The 23,170-nt window shown below is 28.5% G+C and overlaps 1 protein-coding gene across 3 annotated transcripts in view; it reads left to right on the top strand.

The window, feature by feature from the left end:
• The window catches only part of LOC142319063 (agrin-like), a 968,658-nt gene that overhangs the window by 902,088 nt on the left and 43,400 nt on the right, over window positions 1-23,170 (top strand). For 2 of the 3 annotated variants that reach the window (XM_075355916.1, XM_075355917.1), the window contains exons 9-17: window positions 2,835-2,929; window positions 3,102-3,216; window positions 11,777-12,019; window positions 14,959-15,261; window positions 17,221-17,373; window positions 17,998-18,120; window positions 18,367-18,504; window positions 20,546-20,692; window positions 21,616-21,752. In XM_075355916.1, coding sequence (XP_075212031.1) covers window positions 2,835-2,929; window positions 3,102-3,216; window positions 11,777-12,019; window positions 14,959-15,261; window positions 17,221-17,373; window positions 17,998-18,120; window positions 18,367-18,504; window positions 20,546-20,692; window positions 21,616-21,752 — 1,454 coding nt within the window. The remainder of the gene's footprint in view (window positions 1-2,834; window positions 2,930-3,101; window positions 3,217-11,776; window positions 12,020-14,958; window positions 15,262-17,220; window positions 17,374-17,997; window positions 18,121-18,366; window positions 18,505-20,545; window positions 20,693-21,615; window positions 21,753-23,170) is intronic. The other variant, XM_075355919.1, reaches the window with a different exon arrangement.

The raw sequence follows: 23,170 nt of genomic DNA, 5'->3' as shown, positions 1-23,170 counted from the left end.
GAAGGTCTTCGTCTACAAATAATGACACCCGGGTTCAGAAAATCAACAATCTGGTGCGTGCAAATCGCCGATTGACTGTCAGAGAACTTGCAGAAGAGGTTAAAATTTCAATCGGATTATGCTCTGACATTTTGATTGAAAAACTGAACATGCATCGAGTTGCAGCAGCAGAGTTTATTCTTCGTTTGACGACCGAACAGCTGAAAGAACATCGAGTGGATGTTTGTCGGCAACTTCTTGAACAAGCCGATGACCATGAAACATTCATGCAAAGGATAATAACGTGAGACTAAAGCTGGGTTTACGGTTATGACATCTAGACAAAATTTCAATCGTCACAATGAATTAGCAAAGGATCTCCACCCTCCAAGAAAGCACGTCAGTCTCGATCCAATGTCAAAGTGATGCTCTCTGTTCTTTTTTTTTCAATTTTAATGGAACTGCGCATTTTTAATTCTCGCCCCTAGATGAAAGGGTGAACCGTGCATATTATCAAGGCGTTTTACAACGGTTACGTGAAAAAATCCGCAAAAAGAGACCAGAGTTGTGGAGAAAAAACAACTCATGGTTCCTTTACCAAGACAATGCGCCCGCACACTCAGCTTTGTCAATTCGTTAGTTTTGTGCCAAAAATCAGATGACTGTCCTTCTTCAGCCTCCCTGACTCCAAACCTGACTCCTTGCAATTTCTTCTTATTTCCGAAATTGAAATCAATGATGAAAGGTCGCCGTTTTGAAACTATTGATAACAGTAAAGCAAATTCGTCACGGACCTTAAAGAACATTTCAAATGAAGCTATCCAGGACTGCTTCGTGAAGTGGAAACGCCGCTAAGAAAAATGTGTGAATAGGGGAGGGGAGTACTTTGAAGGTGACAAGAACCAATAATCTGTAAAATTAATAATAAAGATTAGATTAAGATAAAGTTCGGTTATTTTCTGAACAGACCTCGTATAGGACTACATAGAAAAATGTTTGGTAAAAATACAAGAATCACTCAGCTAATTTGTATGACTCTGTAACCGACGTTTTTATTTAAATTCGGTGTATGCTTTTAGCTGTAGAATTTCCCAAATTACTGCGTTACATCAAGATCAGTAAAATTTAAAATGACAGCGAATTTTATTTTACGTCATATCTTTGACTCCTTTAGCAACGAACTTCCGTGTCGGGTAAACAATAAAAATCAAATAAGTGCACTTGCCGATAATTTTTTCTAATTCATAATATTTTATTCAATTACTCTTTCTCACGGTGGACTTCAAAAAGGAAAATACATTATAAAAGTATCTGTACGCTACTATTAAGGCGTTCGTCTCACTTTTAGTAAAACTTTGGGTACTTACGTATTAACGCCACCGCAGCTACTACTTTATTTAAAAACAAAATAGTTAATCGGATTTCGGTGGAAAATAGGCCGATATAGAGTTTAACATAGATTCAAAACAATCTCTTTATTAATTTTAATAAATGGTTATTTATATTTATTTATTTTATAAATATATAACCAAACTTAACCTACGTTCGCTTCGCTCGCTAACCTTGACTAATTAACAGGAGTGTTTTGATTATTTAAATAATAAATAATTGCAATAAATACTGAATTTATTAAATAAATACTCAAAAGATTACGGTGTTAATTAGTCAAGGTTAGCGAGCGTAAGTTAAGTTTGGTTAAATTATATTTATAAAATAAGTAAATATTTATTAAAATTAATAAAGAGACTGTTCATTTTCCACCGAAATCTGATTGACTACTTTGTTTTTAAATAAAGCTGTAGCTGCGGTGGCGTTAATACGTAAGTACCAAACTTTGTAATATATTACTATAAACAAGGTACAACACTAATCGGCTAAACATTGTGAATTTTTTCAACCTATCATATGAAATTAAAGCATATGTTCTCTAAGAATTTCAGTTTTCGATTTTTATGTTTTTTTAAAAATAATTATCAAAGAGACATTTTGATATTCAATGCCAGTTAATCAACCGACATTCTCTAGCAAAAAAAAGAAACATTTTTTAATTTAATTTTTAAAAAGGTTGCTAGTTTATTCTTTTTAGATACTAATTAACGGACATTCAGACAGCTTAGAAGAAAATAACGCAAATGAAAATCAGCTAATTACTGAATAAAAAAGTATATTAATATATTCAAAACAAAAAAATAACGATTCACCTTAAAACTATTATATAGAAACATGAAGAAATTTGGTAAAAGTTATACATATGCGTTCGTTATTATAGTCGGTTGGGGAAAACAGAATATACGAGCACAAGTAAAACAGCAGCACAAGTCACTTAAGATGGTTGTAAAAAAATGACGGAAAGGAATGAAGTGACTAATTTTTATTAAATAAATCTGATTCTGCTTGTCATTAAAAATTAATAGATTTACTTAAGAAAAACATTTTATGATTTACATTATTTTTAAGAGATTAGAAGATTTCCATTAGCATAAATACTTCGGCTTAGTTATTTGTGTTGTTTTAATTCATGAACTTAAATAATTTTTATATTGTTTAGAAAGGTATTGTAAAAATGAGCTTATTTATTTACACAACATATATCTGAAAGACACATGTTGTGTTTACTACACTATACTCTCTCTTAGAAAAGTTTACATTTTATCCCATTTTGTGTCACTCAATTTACTGAGGCATTCTGGGTGTTGAAAAACCATCAGAAGAAAATATATAATTTATTTCACTCAATAAGAAAGTGTTATAGTTAAGATTTTTTTTTAATTTATTTGTTTTTTTTTTTAATTTATTTGTATTTTTTTAAATTTATTTGTTTTTTTTTTTTTATGAAACTTTTTCAATTGTTTCAGATGGTTGTGAAAACAAGAAATGTGAATTTTTTGCTGTATGTGAAAGTGATCCAAATGGTGAGGCACAATGTGTCTGTCCTACAAATTGTCCTGACGTAAGTAAATGCATATTAAAATGAAATTACTCTCTCCTTTTATTTTATTTTTATAATACTTATAGAGAGAAAGTATGAAAATATCCAACACTCAATTGTAATTGTAAATGTGTTGTTTCTTTTTTTAATATTTGAAGAAACTAATCTGTTAAAAGAATGATTTGTTTTACAGACTGGTGGGCAGGTTTGTGGTACTGATGGTGTTACATACAAAAATGATTGTGAATTAAGAAAAACTGCATGCCAACAGAAAGTTTCAATTCAGGCAGCTTACAAAGGTGATTGTGGTAAGTTATTCTTTTAAAAAACTTATTATTTTTTTTCTCTTGACTCTCATATGTCCTACTTGTTATTGTCAATAACAAATATATAATAAATAATAAATATATTATATAAATTATTTATTCTTGTTAGAATAACATTTTCAAGATAAAATAATGTTTAATTTTAATTTTATTTCATATTAGGACTAATAATAAAAAATTTGTGACACAAAACAATTTTTTTAATTATACAATTGTATTTCATTCAGCTCGCTCTCCATATATAGCAACAGAAAAGGTCAACGCTTATCATTCCATTTGAGAGACTGACAGTTCAAGGTCCAACCAGACCAGCTGCATTTGTATGCTATAAGTTCTTCAGTACTGTCTCATTATTTACTTGTTAATTTATAATTAACAGTGCATCCTACCAATTCAGAGATAAAACAAATTACTGGTACATTAATTACAAACAAAAGACAAATTATAAAGCTGTCCTACATATCTGTGGAATTCTGAAATGTTACAAAAATCAATCAAAAGCTTTACTCTTCAGTAATAAAATAAATTGTCTTTTATTTCGGTAAATTTCAATTGAAAAACCATTTCAATTGAAATGGTTTTCAATTGGGTATTCTGCTGTACAGGAAAAACCTAGGGGCAAAAATAGAAAACCATTTTGATTTTGGTAACTGAAGGTTCTTTTTGTTTCAGTTTTCTTAAAACATAATTTTTGTATTAAATAATAAATTTAATACAACCCGCTTTCTAAATATTTATAAATATGCTTCCAAAATATATTTTTATTTATTCAAAGTCAAAAATATATATTTGCTTAAAAATATTTTGTAAATTGATCTTTTTTTAATTATTAAAAAAAAGCAATTTTAAAAACCACCTAACAGAATGTAAAAAATTCTAAAACGTTGACTTGGCATCATTTTAAAAATAATAATTGTCAATTCTTCATATAAATTAAAAATTAACTTGAAATAAATTAACTCTTGATATAATATTAAAAATAATATAAAATAATTATAAAAATTTTACAATATAATATTTACATACATAACCATCATTAATGCAGCATCCACCATAAATAACGGTTCATAAATTAAATATATTATAAAATATTCTTTAAAATTATAAAACTCCATTAGCTGTAGCTGTACTTGAAAGAGTTAGCCTAAATTCATGTTAATTTTTCTATTTTCAAGAAAATTAATTTTATTTTATATTGATAGTGGGTGCTGAATCAAAGGTTGTAGCTTTAAGGTACTTAAGAATTTATTTAAATCTAGTATACCACGACTATGTAAATTGGTTCTAGTCTTCCATAATTTATAAGGATTTTCTTTTCACATTTTCTTTTAGTAGCTTTGATGTGAACTCAAAGCCAGGTCTCTGAGGACCTCCACACACAGACCCTTGCGGGTCTGTGTGTGGAGGTCCTTAAATATTTAAATTTCCAAATTAATTGTCTTTTAATTGAAGTTTAATTAATTGAAGTTAATTAATTGGAATTCTTAAAAACCTTTATCGTGTCGATGTTACCAACCAACCAACAACTTTCTTTTCAAAGTTAAGAGAAAATTATATTGATTTTACTGTTAACAGGTTATAAATATACTGTGCAAGAACAGTAATTGTAATGTCTGGCCCTAGGCTATTATTATTGTCGTGTAAGATATAGCTAATAATCTTTGAAATAACTCATGACTTCATCTAAGATGAAATAAATGAGCCAGGATGCTATTCCTTTAGAGATACTGAACATCAAAAAAATTTGACGGCTCAGTACGACTGAGCATGGTGAATGAATTAGCAATTTCAATCTCACGGCAGTGATATCTGTTTGCCCTCAGGTTCTCTGTAGAAGTGTTGATCTGTACACAGAAAGGTTTCCTTACACACTTTACCTAAAAGCATAATGAACAACCCAAGCAGTATTCTCAGACTGAACGACCAAGTCAAGAGTATTCTTAGACTGAATGAGCCGCGCACAAGGTTTAGTGCCAGCATTACATAAAATTTTTTTTTATATAAATATTGTATTTAAATATATCTGATGTAATCTATTTTTATTCAATTATGTTTAGACTTTTATTCATTTAAAAAAATCTGTAAATGTATTCTATTAATTTTCCTGCTACACCAGGGTCAAGTATAACTTAATAAAAGTAAAACTTTTATGCAAGTAATGAAAAAATTGCTTCTCATTTTGAGTCTGTAATAAAATATAGATCCCAAACCTACTTTAATCTTAATAGCCCTTTTAGTGATGAACGATTAAAAAAAAAATTGTTTAATAATATAAATTAAAAGAGTTAGGAGCCAAAAGCAGAATATATATTTTTTAGGTGTGGGGAATAAATTTTAAGAAAAATTTCAATAAAATGATTCATATATAATTTAAGCATAACAAATCTGCTTAAGTAAAGTTTTCTCAAAATCTAACATCTCTTCAAGCTACAATAAGAAAAAGGAGATTTTCTGCATTTTAGGTCCGGGATCTGTAATTTTTAAAAATTGTACCCATTCCCTGATAGCACTTTATATTATGTATAAAATTTAATAATAGTTGGAGATTGGAATGCAAGCATTGGAAAAGGCAAGGAAGGAAATATAGTGGGTGAATACGGGCTGGGCAGAAGGAATGAAAGAGGGGACCGACTTATAGAGTTTTGCACGAAGTATAATTTAGTAATTGCCAACACCCAATTTAAAAATCATAATAGGAGAATATACACTTGGAAAAAGCCAGGCGATACTGCAAGGTATCAGATAGATTATATCATGGTTAAGCAAAGATTTAGAAATCAACTCGTTGACTGCAAAACTTACCCTGGAGCAGACATTGATAGCGACCATAATTTGGTAATAATGAAATGTAGATTGGGGTTTAAAAACCTGAAGAAAAGTTGTCAGATGAATCGGTGGAATTTAGAGAAGCTTGAGGAAGAGGAGGTAAAGAAGATTTTTGAGGAGGACATCGCAAGAGGTCTGAGTAAAAAAGATAAGGTAGAAAATGTAGAAGAAGAATGGGAGAATGTTAAAAAGGAAATTCTTAAATCAGCAGAAGCAAACTTAGGCGGAATAAAGAGAACTGGTAGAAAACCTTGGGTTTCAGACGATATATTGCAGCTGATGGATGAACGTAGAAAATATAAGAATGCTAATGATGAAGAAAGTAAAAGGAACTATCGGCAATTAAGAAACGCTATAAATAGGAAGTGCAAACTGGCGAAAGAAGAGTGGATTAAAGAAAAGTGTTCAGAAGTGGAAAGAGAAATGAACATTGGTAAAATAGACGGAGCATATAGGAAAGTTAAGGAAAATTTTGGGGTACACAAATTAAAATCTAATAATGTGTTAAACAAAGATGGTAAAACAATATATAATACGAAAGGTAAAGTCGATAGATGGGTGGAATATATTGAAGAGTTATACGGAGGAAATGAATTAGAAAATGGTTTTATAGAGGAAGAAGAGGAAGTTGAGGAGGATGAAATGGGAGAAACAATACTGAGATCTGAATTTAAGAGAGCTTTAAAAGATTTAAATGGCAGAAAGGCTCCTGGAATAGACGGAATACCTGTAGAATTACTGCGCAGTGCAGGTGAGGAAGCGATTGATAGATTATACAAACTGGTGTGTAATATTTATGAAAAAGGGGAATTTCCGTCAGACTTCAAAAAAAGTGTTATAGTTATGATACCAAAGAAAGCAGGGGCAGATAAATGTGAAGAATATAGAACAATTAGTTTAACTAGTCATGCATCAAAAATCTTAACTAGAATTTTATACAGAAGAATTGAGAGGAGAGTGGAAGAAGTGTTAGGAGAAGACCAATTTGGTTTCAGGAAAAGTATAGGAACAAGGGAAGCAATTTTAGGCCTCAGATTAATAGTAGAAGGAAGATTAAAGAAAAACAAACCAACATACTTGGCGTTTATAGACCTAGAAAAGGCTTTCGATAACGTAGATTGGAATAAAATGTTCAGCATTTTAAAAAAATTAGGGTTCAAATACAGAGATAGAAGAACAATTGCTAACATGTACAGGAACCAAACAGCAACAATAACAATTGAAGAACATAAGAAAGAAGCCCTAATAAGAAAGGGAGTCCGACAAGGATGTTCCCTATCTCCGTTACTTTTTAATCTTTACATGGAACTAGCAGTTAATGATGTTAAAGAACAATTTAGATTCGGAGTAACAGTACAAGGTGAAAAGATAAAGATGCTACGATTTGCTGATGATATAGTAATTCTAGCCGAGAGTAAAAAGGATTTAGAAGAAACAATGAACGGCATAGATGAAGTCCTACGCAAGAACTATCGCATGAAAATAAACAAGAACAAAACAAAAGTAATGAAATGTAGTAGAAATAACAAAGATGGACCACTGAATGTGAAAATAGGAGGAGAAAAGATTATGGAGGTAGAAGAATTTTGTTATTTGGGAAGTAAAATTACTAAAGATGGACGAAGCAGGAGCGATATAAAATGCCGAATAGCACAAGCTAAACGAGCCTTCAGTAAGAAATATAATTTGTTTACATCAAAAATTAACTTAAATCTCAGGAAAAGATTTTTGAAAGTGTATGTTTGGAGTGTCGCTTTATATGGAAGTGAAACTTGGACAATCGGAGTATCTGAGAAGAAAAGATTAGAAGCTTTTGAAATGTGGTGCTATAGGAGAATGTTAAAAATCAGATGGGTGGATAAAGTGACAAATGAAGAGGTATTGCAGCAAATAGATGAAGAAAGAAGCATTTGGAAAAATATAGTTAAAAGAAGAGACAGACTTATAGGCCACATACTACGGCATCCTGGAATAGTCGCTTTAATATTGGAAGGACAGGTAGAAGGGAAAAATTGTGTAGGCAGGCCACGTTTGGAGTATGTAAAACAAATTGTTGGGGATGTAGGATGTAGAGGGTATACTGAAATGAAACGACTAGCACTAGATAGGGAATCTTGGAGAGCTGCATCAAACCAGTCAAATGACTGAAGACAAAAAAAAAAAAAAATTATGTATAAACTTCCAGAAAATTTTTGAAAAATATTTAAACAAAGGGATATATAACAAAAACAAAACCGAAAACATATAGTAAAAATCTCCTTCTTCGCGGAGGTTAGAGACCGTAAAAATGCCGCGAATATTGAACAGAACTAATACTTATTTAAGGAAGAATGGTTAGGTTCTTTGTAAAATAAAAAAAAATAATAATTTGTACGTAGGCCGATTTTATTGATGAAGAACAGACGGCAACATTAATTATAAGCACTGATTTACTACAGTAGATAGGTACACTACCCAATTTTTTTTTTTTTTAAATACAGTATACTTCCTAAATTACTCGTAAACACTTACCGAACTGTTTGATTTAAAAACCCGTTACAGTAATTTCAGTAGTATGTGCTGCGTTAGAAAACGGTATTACTCGTTCAAATCGTACTCGGTAATCGTAATAAAAAATCAAGAAAACAGTACTACAGTACTACGTAAACTAAAAGTGAAATTACTGTAAAGGAAATTTAAAAAACTAACCTACAGTTTGGATTGAATTTACAAAAATTTGTAAATTTTCCTTGTTTCACTCTTGTTTTTAAATCCGAGTGTATTTTTGCACGGAATCTTCAATTTTGCGCACTTAAAGATGAATCTTCTATTCAAAGATCGATCAGTATCTATAAAAAAAAATGGATAAGATCATGGAATAGTTTAATGCCTTCGGTAAGCGTTTTGCCATTTAACTGTTTTTCAGGGATCGTATTACCTATCTCTTCACGTTTATACTTCACCTCCACCATTAAATCTTTTAATATTTTTAGTTTTTAATGTCACCACATAATGTAATATACGCGAATACGGAAAATTTTAGCCGCGAATATAGAAAAGACATCGCAAAATATTGAACCGCGAATAACGGAAGCGCGAATAAAGAGATTTCACTGTACTTCCATTTTAAGAGATGGGGTTGATTTTTTGAAAAAAAAATTTATTTCATTATTTGTATATGTATTGTAGGTAACAAATTTTCTTTAATAAAGTTTTCTCTGAAGAAAATCGAAATAGCTATATCCTCCCATTCCGTAAACAAATTTTGAAAAAAGAAATAAACATGATCAGTGCCTCATATATAGAAATATTAGAGCCAAATCTGAAGAATATCGGTTTGATACTGAGTCCAAAAGCACTACGATACACATACATATGCATATGCGCATACACGCATATTTGTTTTCTTTATGTAGATTAACTAGTTAGACTTTAAAATGCAAAGATTTTCAAAAACCCGATACTCCATTTTTGACATGGTCACCACACTTTCCTCTTTAATATAGCTATTTTACGTATATTTGTCAGGAAAGTAAACTAACTCCTGAAGTAGATATAAATTTACATTGAGAAAAACAAATATAAAACATTCATTTAAAAAAAAGGTATATCAATAATGTTGTAATGTAGTTTCTATAAACACAGAAATTTTTTATATTTACACACACCATTACAAAGTCATGCTCATCAAAATTAAATTATTTAAAAAGACAATGATAATACCAGGTGTCAAAGTATACAATAATCACTAGACCAACCATGAATGTTTAATCGACATTATTAAAATTTGATGATAGGTTGAAAATGTTTTAATTATAAGAACTTACTTAATGGCCTTCAATATTTCAGTTTTATATTCGTGTGTTTGTGGTGGGAGAGGGTATAAATTTATTAGAACCAAAAAACAATTCTTTTAATGTTTGAAAATATTAGACAAAGTGTGGAAAGACATTGAGGAAATTCACATGTTCTTTGTAATTTCTATAAATTAAAACTTAAGAAATATCATAGAAATTAATGCATTTAGTGAATAAAAGTAGTTAATTTTACTCGAATAATGACTAGGTTTTAAAATACTTAATCTAAACCAGTTGAACAAAATCTTACCGGTTGAACTTGCATCAAGAACTAATTGATGTCAAATGCAATGTAATCAAAAGTGTAATAGTTACTCATTCTACACTTCAGTTGGTCTTTACCAGAGCTCCGTTAATATTTTCATCATATCAGTTACAGATTCTTTCTTGATTTTGCAATAAGATCATCAATGAATGAATAAGATATCAAAATTAAAAGAAAATTTGTGTGAGATTTGTTTGCAACACTTGCCAACATCTAGTTATTTTTAGAAGTCTAAAATAACTGGTATTTTAAATGATAAATAACAACTTTGGGAAACAATTAGCAGTCAATACAGTCAGGCCTTCAGGAAAACAATAAACTCCGTTCAGTAAAAAAAAAATTAAACAATATAAAGACTAGAGATTAGAAGAAAAGATCTGATGTATGACCACATGACTTCCTTGTACTCTTATTAAATTGCATATACACATTTTTTTTAAATGAAAAGTACATAAAATTTTATTTCATTAATAACTTCTGATATTTTTTTTTTTGTTATTGAATTATTATTCATCATAAAACTTTTTTTACAATGAGAGGTTAATAATTTATAAATAATAAATAATACATTAATAAATCAATATATTTAAATTTTTAAAAAAAGTAGATAAAGTCTGATTTAAACTGAAGCGCCTTACCCTAAGATCCAAATATTTTATTAATTAAAATTTTATTTGGCTATAACTCTGGAACCAATGAAAATAAGTACTACTTATGGTATATCGTTGAAAAGCTCTCAATGACGGCTTATTACTGCAGTTAAGAAAAGTTCAAAATTCAATTTTTTTTTTATTTTGGGCCTTTTTTGAACACTTTTCCTTCAATCAATTGCAGTCAAAAAGGGAGGTGCACAACTATATGTTACAACAGTCCTAAATCCAAAATCTTAACATTCTACAACTAATCGTTTTTGAGTTATGCGAGGTACGTATATATGTACATACAGTTGCCATGTCGAAACTAGTCAGAATGGATTCAGGGATGGTCAAAATGGATATTTCTGTTGAAATCTAAAAGCCAAAATTTTTGTAACTGCAATACTTCCATGTACGCCTTACAGACCTAAAAAAGTGAAATAGTTGTAATTCCAAATAACCTAATTAATACTATTCAGAGTAATTACTTGCTATTTCATTCATTCGGAATGTAGTACTTAGTTGAAAAAGTAATTACTTCATTTTTTTATATCCCCCATTACCATTAAACAACATTAGAAAGAATTTTTAATAAGCCATTGCTAAAACATTGGGTTTTTAAAATTTTGTTATTTCAGCTTGATTGATTTTTATTATTTTTCTCTAATATAGAAACTAACAGAACTCCCATGTTAATAGCAATAGCTATTAACTCTTATGGAAGGGCAATTAGGAATGAATTAATTAGGGGTAATTTTTTGTATTGGTAATTACATAATTTATTTTTAATGTTCTCGATATAAATGATAAATTTAGCACTTCTACTTTTTTTCTAATAAAAATTATTTTTCACATAATTTATCACTGGATTGAAGAGTTACGTTCACACACAAATATTGGTAAAAGTCTGGCTATACCATAGCTTTATTTTTTAAATAATAATAATAATTATAATTATCTGTTTTTTCTTACTTTTGTAGATTTGTGCCAAGGAGTAACTTGTAAACTTGGAGCAAGATGTGAAGCTGGTGTTTGCGTTTGTCCTACAGAGTGTTCACCTTCTGAAGATGGTACTGATGAACCTGTTTGTGCTTCAAATTTTCAGACGTACAGTAGTGAATGTGAAATGCAAAAGCATGCTTGTCTTCCTGGATCACCAAATCCAAATTTAACTGTTCTATTTTATGGTGACTGTAATGATAGATTTGGCCCAGCACAAATAAGTGAGTTAAATTTTTAATAAAATTATGTCTCCATAGCATAAGATATTTTTGCTATTATTAACTTAATGGAATGTCTTTTTCACAATTAATTTTATCATTATTATCCTTGTCTAAAGGAAAATCAAATTAATTCCTTTTATAAACATCAGATTAATTGTAATCTGTAATTGATCACACTGTAAATACAAATAGATGAGAGAATTTGGTGTATTTAATTGTTAAGACATATTGGGGCTTCTGCATTAATCAACTTTACATTTATAAGTCATTCGGGTTCTTGTCACAACATTACTAATGATTGGAAAGGTAATTTTTTTACTTTGATTAGGTACCATATGAGAAATTGATTAATTTTATTTGATGGGAGCGAGCAAAGTTGGCATATTGTACTTCTCTGTGTTATGTGACAGTATCATTTGTTTTACTTGTTCCAACAAATAAAGATAATGAATTTCTTACCTCGGTCCAGTTCAGAATACTGTTAGCATTTCTTAAACCAACAGATGGAAGTGTATTAAAAAATTTAAAAACAATTAGGCATTCTTTGTACTATTTTTTCAGTCTCATTGTCTCAATAGTTAAATATAAAATCTCCAAACACAAGAAAATTTGAGATTTTAAATGAATTGAAATTTTCTTTAAATATAATTATTTGTATTCTCATTAACTGAAAGCATGACACCATACACATTTGAGTAATATTTTCCTTTAAAACCTGATAGTTCTGTATCAATGGTAACAGCATCCTGGAAAATCAGAAAATTAAATTTTAAGAACAAAATTCTATTGCTGTGTTTAATAAACTGTTCCTGGAGGAAACCAGAATTAAATAATGCTGGTTGCAGTTTCCCATTTGACAGATAGTTATGTTTTTTATAGAACAATTATATAAAATAAGCTAACATACTACGTGACCAATAATGTCTAACCTAATTATAAAAACATTAATTTTCATACAGATATGATCATTTTCAAGATAAAAATATGCTGCTTAATAACTTCCATTTAATAACTGTCTAAAAGTAATTTCTTGAAGAAAATATCCTTTAGAGAACAAGATTTGTATACCTTCAATCAAAAACATTATTATGATTAATATTGTGATAATTATAACATTATAATGTTATTAATCATAATCAGTTTTGTTATTTGGGAAACTGAGTAAATAAAATAGTATATCAAATATATATATATATATATATATATATATTTAAAATTATAAACTTTTGAGACTGTAAACCAAATTAAATTTTATAATAAAATATTTTCAGTTGTTCTGAGTTAGTGAAAATAGTCTCAAATAGTCAGCAAACAACTTAAATTATTAAAAAATTTCATTAAAACTCTAGTTTAATTTGTTATTTAAAATGTTTACATTTTTAAATAATTTTCTTTGCCAACCATAGGTAAAAACACTGCAGAAATGTTTGTTTTCATTCATTTTGTGAAGCTATTCAGAAAAATTTAATCTGCTATTCAGATCAACAGATTTCAATTCATGGATTATCTAAATCCTATAAAGATGGATATTTAAATTTTAAATTCCAAATGATAATAGCAGTTTTGACTGATTCACAATTAGATTTATTTTTATAATTATTTTCTCCTCTCTTTTTTCTCTTCTTATACCTGAAGCAAAGAATTTTATCAATCTCGTATAAACTAACTTAAAAATATACATATTCCTTAATTTAAAGAAATACTTAAAAACAAAATGTTTTTATGCTGTTACACAATATCTCTGATGAATAAATTAACAATCATGCTATTCATATATAAATATATGTAAAAGAAATTTAATGAAGAAGTAATCATAAATGTATTTACATAAAATACTAACGCTGAGGTCATTCAAATTATTTTAAGCAAAATTTTTTAGTAGTATTATACCAACTTTATTTGTTCTGTAGTAAGCTCTTACTTGACAACACAAACATTTTGCACAATTTAGCTGAACAAGCTGGAGAAATGTCTGATAAGTCTAGTGCAAAAGTAGGAATAAAATTCACACACCTTACTGGTCAGGTTCCTGGTTAGGAAATGTCTCCCAAAACATAATCAGGATCATAGCCTATTTATGTATAATCTTAAAAAATTTCTGTTCAACTAAAAAACGAAATCGCTGTATGGATACTGCGGTTTAAATATTGAATTAATAATTTTCCTAGACAACATAGTAACTATCCTGACTGGAGAAAATCCATTTTTTGGTTTATTATCCTCTCACCTCTTTTCATTATCCTTAATCTCTTTTTCCTTAGATGTGAATTGTCATATACTTCCTTGACTCTATGCTTAGAGTCACATTGACACCTTTAGCACCCAGAAAAGCAGCATGGAGTGACTAACTTTGATACTGTCTGTACATAGAGTGTGCTTACTACCTGCTGGTTGCTCAATAGAGAAAGTAATGCTTACATACCATGAAGTAAAAATAGACTATCTATTTATACTAAGATAAACTTCTGCATGTTCAAATCTTTCTCTCCATTACAACTTCATACTAAAATATAAATACAACATAAATAATAAACATGGTGATATAAATAATTTGCTGCATTACAATATGTAGAGCCTACAATTCGATCTTAATGGTGAAGGGAGTTCCTACAGATCATTTTTTTACCATTAAATGTAACTATTGATATGGTATATTCAGAATGTTATTTAGAAATAAATAATATTTATACACTCAATTTTCATAGCAAATTATACATATATTTATAATGTATTTACTTAATTTTCTTCATGCTTCATCATCCATAGATTCATAAAATAACAATCCTTGATAATTTAGTGCTATATACACACAATTAAGCTTTTCTTTTTGAAAATATGTGCGTTTCAGCCAACTTCTAAAAATCCTTTTCAAACTTATAAAAATGTTACATTCCTTATTAACAAATTAATATTCTAAGTCATACTAACAATTTCCTTAGCAACTCCACTTACTCCTGGTTCTGAGGGCCTGGCAACTCATCCAACAGAACCAGCAAGACCAGCTAGCAGTTCAGCAGAACAAGAGGCTTGCAGAGATATTCGATGTGATTACGATGCAACTTGTGAACTTGGCCCTGATAACTATCCACGATGTTCCTGCCTATTCAACTGCAGTCATGACTCAAACTCCAGCCCAGTCTGTGGATCAGATCTCCGAATGTACTCGTCAAAATGTGCTATGAAAATGGAAGCCTGTCAGAGGCAGGAGGAGCTGAGACTACGTCCTCTTGACCTCTGCCAAGGTTGATCTATTTTGTTAAAAGTATATTTTGTGTTGTTAATTGCTACAATCATAGCAACTTTTGAATTAAAGATCACACTTTTTATTTCATTTATAATTAATTTTATTTAAAATTGCTTTCTTAGTTGCTATATTTATTAATTTTTTCATTTTTGTTTTTTTTTTACTTTTAAAATAATGCATGAACATAATGACAACTTAGTTTCTGTAATACTCTACTAAAATAGTAAATAAAATCGAATGTCTTGGCATGCATCATGTTGTGTACCTGTTAGCATACTTAACTGAATTATTCTGATAAGTGAATTAAAACTTACTTAATTCTTCTTTACTTTCAATTAAAAAAATGACAGTACATTCTTAAACAGATGTTGATATAATTTTATAATATTAATAATGTTAATTTTAACGTTAATGTTAATTTTATTGTATCTCCAAATACTATAATGATAATATTTAACTACAGTTTTGATGAACACATATAAGCATTATGCACTAAGGGCAATTTTCGAAAATCACTTCATAGAAACAAGACTTAATACACACTTGCAAAAATATTAACTGCAATATCTAAAATCTTATACATACAATAAGTAAAAGCCACAATCAAAAATACAGGTTTACACACAAAAGTTTATGAAAATAAAAAAAAGTAAATGAATAAATTTAACATGGATAAAATAAAATAAATAAGGATAACTACATAATAAAGATTTTTCTTATTAAACTAGGTGGTGTCAAACGGTAGAACCTACAAAACCACTAAAGAAAGGACCTCCATAATAGCTCTGAACAGATCTGGAAATAGATTTTCACATATTTAGGAATTTAGTCATTTAATTTGCACTTTAAAATTTTAATTGCATTTTGCCATGCAGATCAAATGGATTTTTGAAATTAGAAGTATTTCAAAGAAATTTTATTGCAGACCAAAAATAAATTAACAACAAATAAATACCACTTTTCTCCTTCAGATGAATTTCATGGGTAATATGTGTAATCGTGTAGTACTTAAAGTAATTCTTTAAAAACAAACTATTTTAAATCTTAATATACATAAATTATATTCTAATCAGAGCACAATTTAAGTATTTGTTTTTCATTTTTTTAATAATTCAAGTTTGATCATATCTCAAACTAATGTTACTTTTTTATAGCATCTGTCTTAAGAAAATAAATGAAATTATTACTTCTGAATGATACATATTTAGCATACATTTTCTTATATTTATATAAGTACTTGATATAAAATTCTATGAGACCTCCTGAATAAAGTATTCTGATTTTAGTTCTGTTTTTTTTTTTTTGTGTAATGTTTAACATTACACCTTGTTTGGTTGCATGTGTCATTTAGTGGTTTTTCAAACTGTTCCAATTTCATCTTTTACTGACCTATTTGTTGCTTATTCATCATTCACTCATTGAATTTGTTTTTTTAAAATACTAGTAATACATGTTCTTTACCTGTTATATTTTAGACATCATGAAAATGTGTCAATTAATTATATATAAGATTTAATTTAAAATTAATTGGCATTATTTCTACTACTATTAAGTGATAATAGTCTAATTATGTGTTTTAAAGTATCTATTTTTTTTTAAACCTGAATAACTAAACCTAGTAAATGAGTGTATAACAGATAATGAGAAGTTAATTCAAAAAATATATGTAAAAAAATGAAATGTCTTGACAATTTGACATAAAATATAACACATCTATCTTCTCAAAAAAAAAACTAAGAAATTTTGTCTCAACTAAAAGTTATTAAAACCTTTTCATTATAATATTTTGTTAAATAATAAATAGCTTACAAACATCAAAACATTTGAAAACACTTATCTACTATATATATTTTCACCTACCATTTCATTCATTCCTGGATGAAATGCATTTCTTTCTTCCCAAAATACATTTATAGAAGATCTTTGTATTTATTTACATATCATGTTTATTTAACAGGTATGGAAGTAAAGCCTTGCAATGGAGAACCTCCAATTGTTGATCCAGCTACAGGCCAAGAATTAGATTGTGGTAGTGGGCCACAGAGACAAGATTGCCCTTCTGATAGTTATTGTCATCAAACACCCCATTTTGCTCGTTGCTGTAGAAAAGGTACAAAAGTTTACTACTGTTCTATAAAATTACTTAGTCTAGAACATAATTTAATGAAATAAATTGCAGCATGTAACAATTAATTAATGAAATACAACAAGAATGAAACCAAATATAATAGCACTGGCAAGAACTAATATTTGATTGATTATAAGTAAGATTCTTAAATGCAATATATCTGTTTAATTTTTTATATTAATTACATTATTTTCAAGGTTGATGACTGTTGTATTTTACTTCCGCAAGACAGAAATATACTGGGAAGTAAAGATACCGTGCGTGCGTTACTTGCAAATATTTTTAAAAACTGATATATAGTAGTAATTGATATGATGATTTCAGTTATATTTAATAGAAATTTTAAAATAATATGGACAAAAATGGTTTTTTGTTTTTAAATTCTTAATAAACAGAAATGTTAATACCCGTGTACTTCTTTAGTTTTGCTAAAGCTGAGTTAAATTTAACACATTTTATTTATGTAGCTACAAAATGTTACATTAAATTTTATTTTAAAAGTATTACAAATTTACAGTATTTATTTAGTAATCTGTAATATTTTATTTATTAATAATAAATTTTTGTCTAATTAACATGATAATTTTAGATTATTTTATATTTTAGATGCAGGAGTTTACTTAAAAAGTTGTGAAGATTCATGGTATGGTTGCTGTCCAGACAACAAAACACCGTCTCAAGGTCCAGAAAATGCTGGTTGTCCATCATTATGTGGCTGCAATAAAATAGGTAAACTTTAAATTTAAAAAAAGATTGTAATACTTAAAAATATTTTTTTTTAAATATGTTCTTTAAAATTAAACAATAATATTCATATCAAATAATATTTCTCTATTAATTTGATATGTCTGTATTAATTTCTTGTTTACCTAGAGATAAATAATGTATTAATTATTTGAGTTTGGTGCTGACACAATTATTTATAGAAATAGAGCATTAAGAATTCTATGTGAATAAATTTATTTTTTATCTTAGGATCATATTCTGATACCTGTGATCCAGAATCAAAACAGTGTGAATGTAAACCTGGAGTAGGAGGAATCAAATGTGATCGATGTGAACCAGGTTACTGGGGATTGCCTAAAATATCAGCAGGCCATCAAGGATGTTTACGTAAGAATAACAAAATTTTTTAAATGTTTTTTCCACATATAGTGTAACTAACTTGCTCAAGAATAACCAAATTGCATAAAATCTATATTATTGCTTATATAATTGCTTTCATGTTTTTGAAATCTTGATAAAAATAAAAACATTTCATTTATGTTCCAAATGTACATTTATGCTACACTTGTCTAAGGAAATTGCTGTTTATTTTAATAAAGGACTTATTATCTAATGATAAATTGATAAAATGTGGGTACAACTGCACAATGTTCTTGAGGACATCTTATTGGTGGCATAATCTCACATTTCATTTGATCACTTGGGACATATTCTTTCTGTTCTGCAAATTATACACTTAACGTCAGTTCATTTGTGTTGGCAAATGATGTAAGTTAACAATCAAGTCTTTTTACCACAAATCTATTAAATTGTTTTGTAAAAATGCTTGTAAAGTACTTTACATGGTACTATATTTGATATTTTGTGTGCATAACACTGTTGTAGTAATCTTTGTTAGATTTTAAACATAGTTTTAAATTCAGCATGCTTTTATCCATTCCATTTTTACGTATTCTAAAATGTTAACTTTTATCACACAGGCAGTAATCATTATTGCGCTAAAAAATAGGTTAAAAAGAAATGAGAGAAATCATAGACATTATTCTCTAATCATAATAGAGAATTCCACCAAAGATTTTGTCTAGTTGCATAAAAAATAAAAACAAAATTTTTGGCAGTAGAACTAAGCAAAGGGAAGTTTTTAGAGAATTAATTAAATTAATCACTAATTATTTCTTCTTTAATCAATTAATTACTGTTAAACATAAATAACTATATGTACCAAACTTCAATTACTTAAAAAATTTTCAGTAATTTAAATTTTTGACTCAATTGCATTTTAACTTATTGATCCAAAATGTTTTTATAATAAACAATACTTGGGATTACCATTTCACTTATAATGAAGCAGTGGGACTTTCAGCACCATGTTTTCTCTGTTGAGATTTTTTAAATTGGTAACCCTGTTGTCAAAACACATCATTTATTTCATCACCTCTCAACACTTCATTACCTCATCTTCAAAGGTAATCTTACAATGAGTGATAATTTCAGAACAAATGGTTCAATAATGAAAAGAAAACTTCCAGGTGAGATATATTCAATTTTTACTCCATAGAAAATGCAAATAAGCTTTCATCAGAAGTCGGTATGCCTACCTCCCAAAATATGCCACTGCATTAAGCAGTTTTCTAATTTTAATCTTCTGATTACATTTTTCAGCAAATTTTTGTATTTGGATATGCATTTCCACCCAAAATTGTGTATATAAATTCTGAAAAAGCTCAAAATTGACTTAGTTTTAATAATTTAAAAAACAATCCATTTCTCTGGTAGATCCAGTGTTTATTTTACCTTATCACTGAAGTGTAACATGAATGTCATAACAAAGATTTGTTGAATTCATATTTGACACAAGCTTAAAAAAAATGATTCATACAAATGTTTATGTTGATAAAGAACTAACAATTTTTTCCAAAATATAGAATTTTTACCTATATTTAAAAAATTATTTAATTATACTTTTCAATAATATTACAAACAATTTGCAGCCTTTTGCTAAGTATGATTTTAGATTAACCTGTTTGAAATGTCAGATAAGAATATAATTTTAACGTGTTACATTATTTTTACATGGTCAGTGTAAGGTTTATTAACATAACTATATTACTGATATTTGACTAAAAATTTTTCTGATATTACACAACCTTTCAATTTGGATTAAGAGAATGACTCATGAATATCAATATCTTGACTAAAGGAATTTGGAAAATCATTAAATAAGCTTACTCATATAAGAGATTAAAAACTCACGTAGTGTTGAATTACGACAACTTATATATTAATCCCTGCAATTTAGGAATTATTTAATAACTTTTTTCTTATGCATAGTTAGAATCCAAATATTATAATAGTAATCTGCAAGATTTAGTTCAAAATTAGTATCATTATAATCGCTACAAATTTCACAACAAATATTTTGTTACAGCTTGTGGGTGTTCAATGTTTGGTTCTGTTAGAGATGACTGTGAACAGATGACTGGTCGTTGTGTTTGTAAACCAGGAGTCCAGGGTCAGAAATGCACAATTTGTACTAACCCTAAACAGATACTTGCTCCCGGTGGTTGTGTATCAGGTAATTTTTCAAACAGTTTACATGTAACAGAAACAAAGAGTGATAGATGATTAATTTCTAGTTATAACGTTTTTTTTTTTTTTTTTTGTTCTTGCATGATATAATTAAGATCTTTCTTACTTTAAGTTACTGTATTTCTACATTCTAAAATAGTGAAAAATATTACTAAAAAAATAACAAGATTTTAACTGAAAAAAACCTTGCACTTTAGGAGGAACATATAAGAATATACCCAGGCACCATAGTGTTAGTATTTTTTTGGCACTGAAGGGCTAAATTCTTGTTCGCCTGATTTCAGACAAGGTTTTGATACAGTTATTATAATTGTTGGCCTTGTGCATTTATTTCTGGAAAAGTTGAAAGCTGAAGAAGAGAGTATTGAAATTATATTAAACTCTCCTTAGTTTGTGAATGAGTAAATCAAGAATTTCACTTTTCCAGATTTTGTGCAAAGCATATGTTATTGATAGATTTAGTTAACAGAAATCAATTTTTTTCAGTTATCAAGGATTAATTAAAAAAATTCTTCATCTTAGTTCTCCTTTTTTTTATTTAGTCTTTAGTTCTTAATTGTATATTTTTAAATTGCTCAACTGATTTATAGCTGGGATTGGAGGAGAATGGAGATGTTCATAATGCAAGGGACCATGATGTTTTTTACATTATTCCTACTTATTGCTTGTTATCAGATATTAATGTTTGTGTTATACGTCTGTTCTAACAGAAGAATATTAAAACTATTCTAGTATTCTAGTATTTCCATTAAATTTATAATTTATATTTTTTTATCTAATTTTTTAAAAATATTTTTATAATTGTAATGGTGCTGCATACCTTCAATTTTTAATTTATATGTAATTCCTAAATAAAATTGAATTCTTCTTTCCTTAATTAATTTAAAAAATATATATGTTTGATTGCAGCTGATATTACTACCCCTGCTCCTACATCTTGTTCAGATACAAGTTGCTACTTTGGTGCAGTATGTGAGGAATCTGATGGTAGAGCTAAATGTATCTGTACAATGACATGTTCAGAGGATGATTCTACAAATCTAGATGTAATTAAAATAACTTTTATTTTAGTAATAATTAAAAATAATTCCTGAAATATTATTGGGCTTACAGCATTTTGTAGCCAGTAAAATCTATTTGTATTTTATAGAAAAATTTTACTAAAAGTTTGTATTTTACAACATACAAACACTGTAAAATTAATTATTAGTAATGCAAGTAACATACCAGATTGTTTAATTAATATTCAAAGTCCTTGGACATTCTTAACTTGTAGACAGCTGTACCTATTATCTATTTTATGCAATTAGTTACCTGTGATGGATTACAGCTCTGGATCACCAGGACAGAATGAATTCTTAATTAGAACCCAACCAAATGTTAGCTTGGAAACAGTATAAATCAAGATGACACTGATTTTTTAATTTTACTGAATCATTAGGGATGTAAATAATAAAAAATAAATTATAGACATAAGAAAAGAATTAATGATTCTATTAATAAAAAATTAATTGGAAGTTTCTGTAAGAAAATTAGAAATTAAAGTTAGATTCATGGATTGGATTAAGAAAACTTATAATACATAAGATCTGTATATAATGGTAGAATTGAATGTATATAATGTACATACGAATGTATATAATGGTCATTTAACATATGAGAAAAGATTAAAACTAGAAAGTGATCCAGTTATTAGTCGTTTTAGTACAATTATGGAATCAATCATAAGGTGAAAGAAAGATTCCATTCAAAGAAAGAGAGATGTTTGCTGTAAGCATAACGATATAGAGAGATTTCTGATTAAACCGAAGAACAGGTTCATGTATTTAATGATCTGATTAAAGAACAAGGCCTGAAGAACAGTAAAAGCAAAGATGAAGAGTTGAAAGTAGGAAGAAACATAATTTGGAAAGGGTTGTAATGCCAGATCAGTCATTAAACTTTCTTGGGTTTGGTATTTCTAATCATTTTAGAAGACAGAAGGAAATAAGTAGTTAGAAGAGAGAAAGATTTTACCAATCTGAAATATTACAAATAAAGATCAAATTATATGCATAGAAGACATACTACACAAATACAAAATTTAAAAATTAAAAGTAGACTGAAAAGGAAATGGAAGGGGTCAAGGCAGGGAATTCTAAACAAAGAGGTTTGGGGAGAGTGCTTCCTTCCTGTGGTGTAACTGCAGACTGCTGGGGGACCCGCTCGCTAGGGGACCTGCCAAGCAACAAGAAGGCTCTCATTATTTTAAAGGAATTTTCCAAGACAATGAACTTTGCTAAAAATTAATTTTTACCTTATTCTTTAAGGTAAAACTTATTTTCAGAGTAATTTTTACCAAAACCAGATGGTATACTTTAAAAACAAATTACTAAATTTAGTAAAAAGTATACTGGTGTTTGATGGGCCTGTAGCAACTGTCAGACTGGTGCCTCCATACATGCGATCTTGAAATCAGCTCAAA

Source organism: Lycorma delicatula, chromosome 2 (genome assembly GCF_047948215.1).
Source record: "Lycorma delicatula isolate Av1 chromosome 2, ASM4794821v1, whole genome shotgun sequence".
In the NCBI taxonomy this organism is placed as follows: Eukaryota; Metazoa; Arthropoda; class Insecta; order Hemiptera; family Fulgoridae; genus Lycorma; species Lycorma delicatula.
This window is presented reverse-complemented; position numbering and strand designations above follow the sequence as displayed.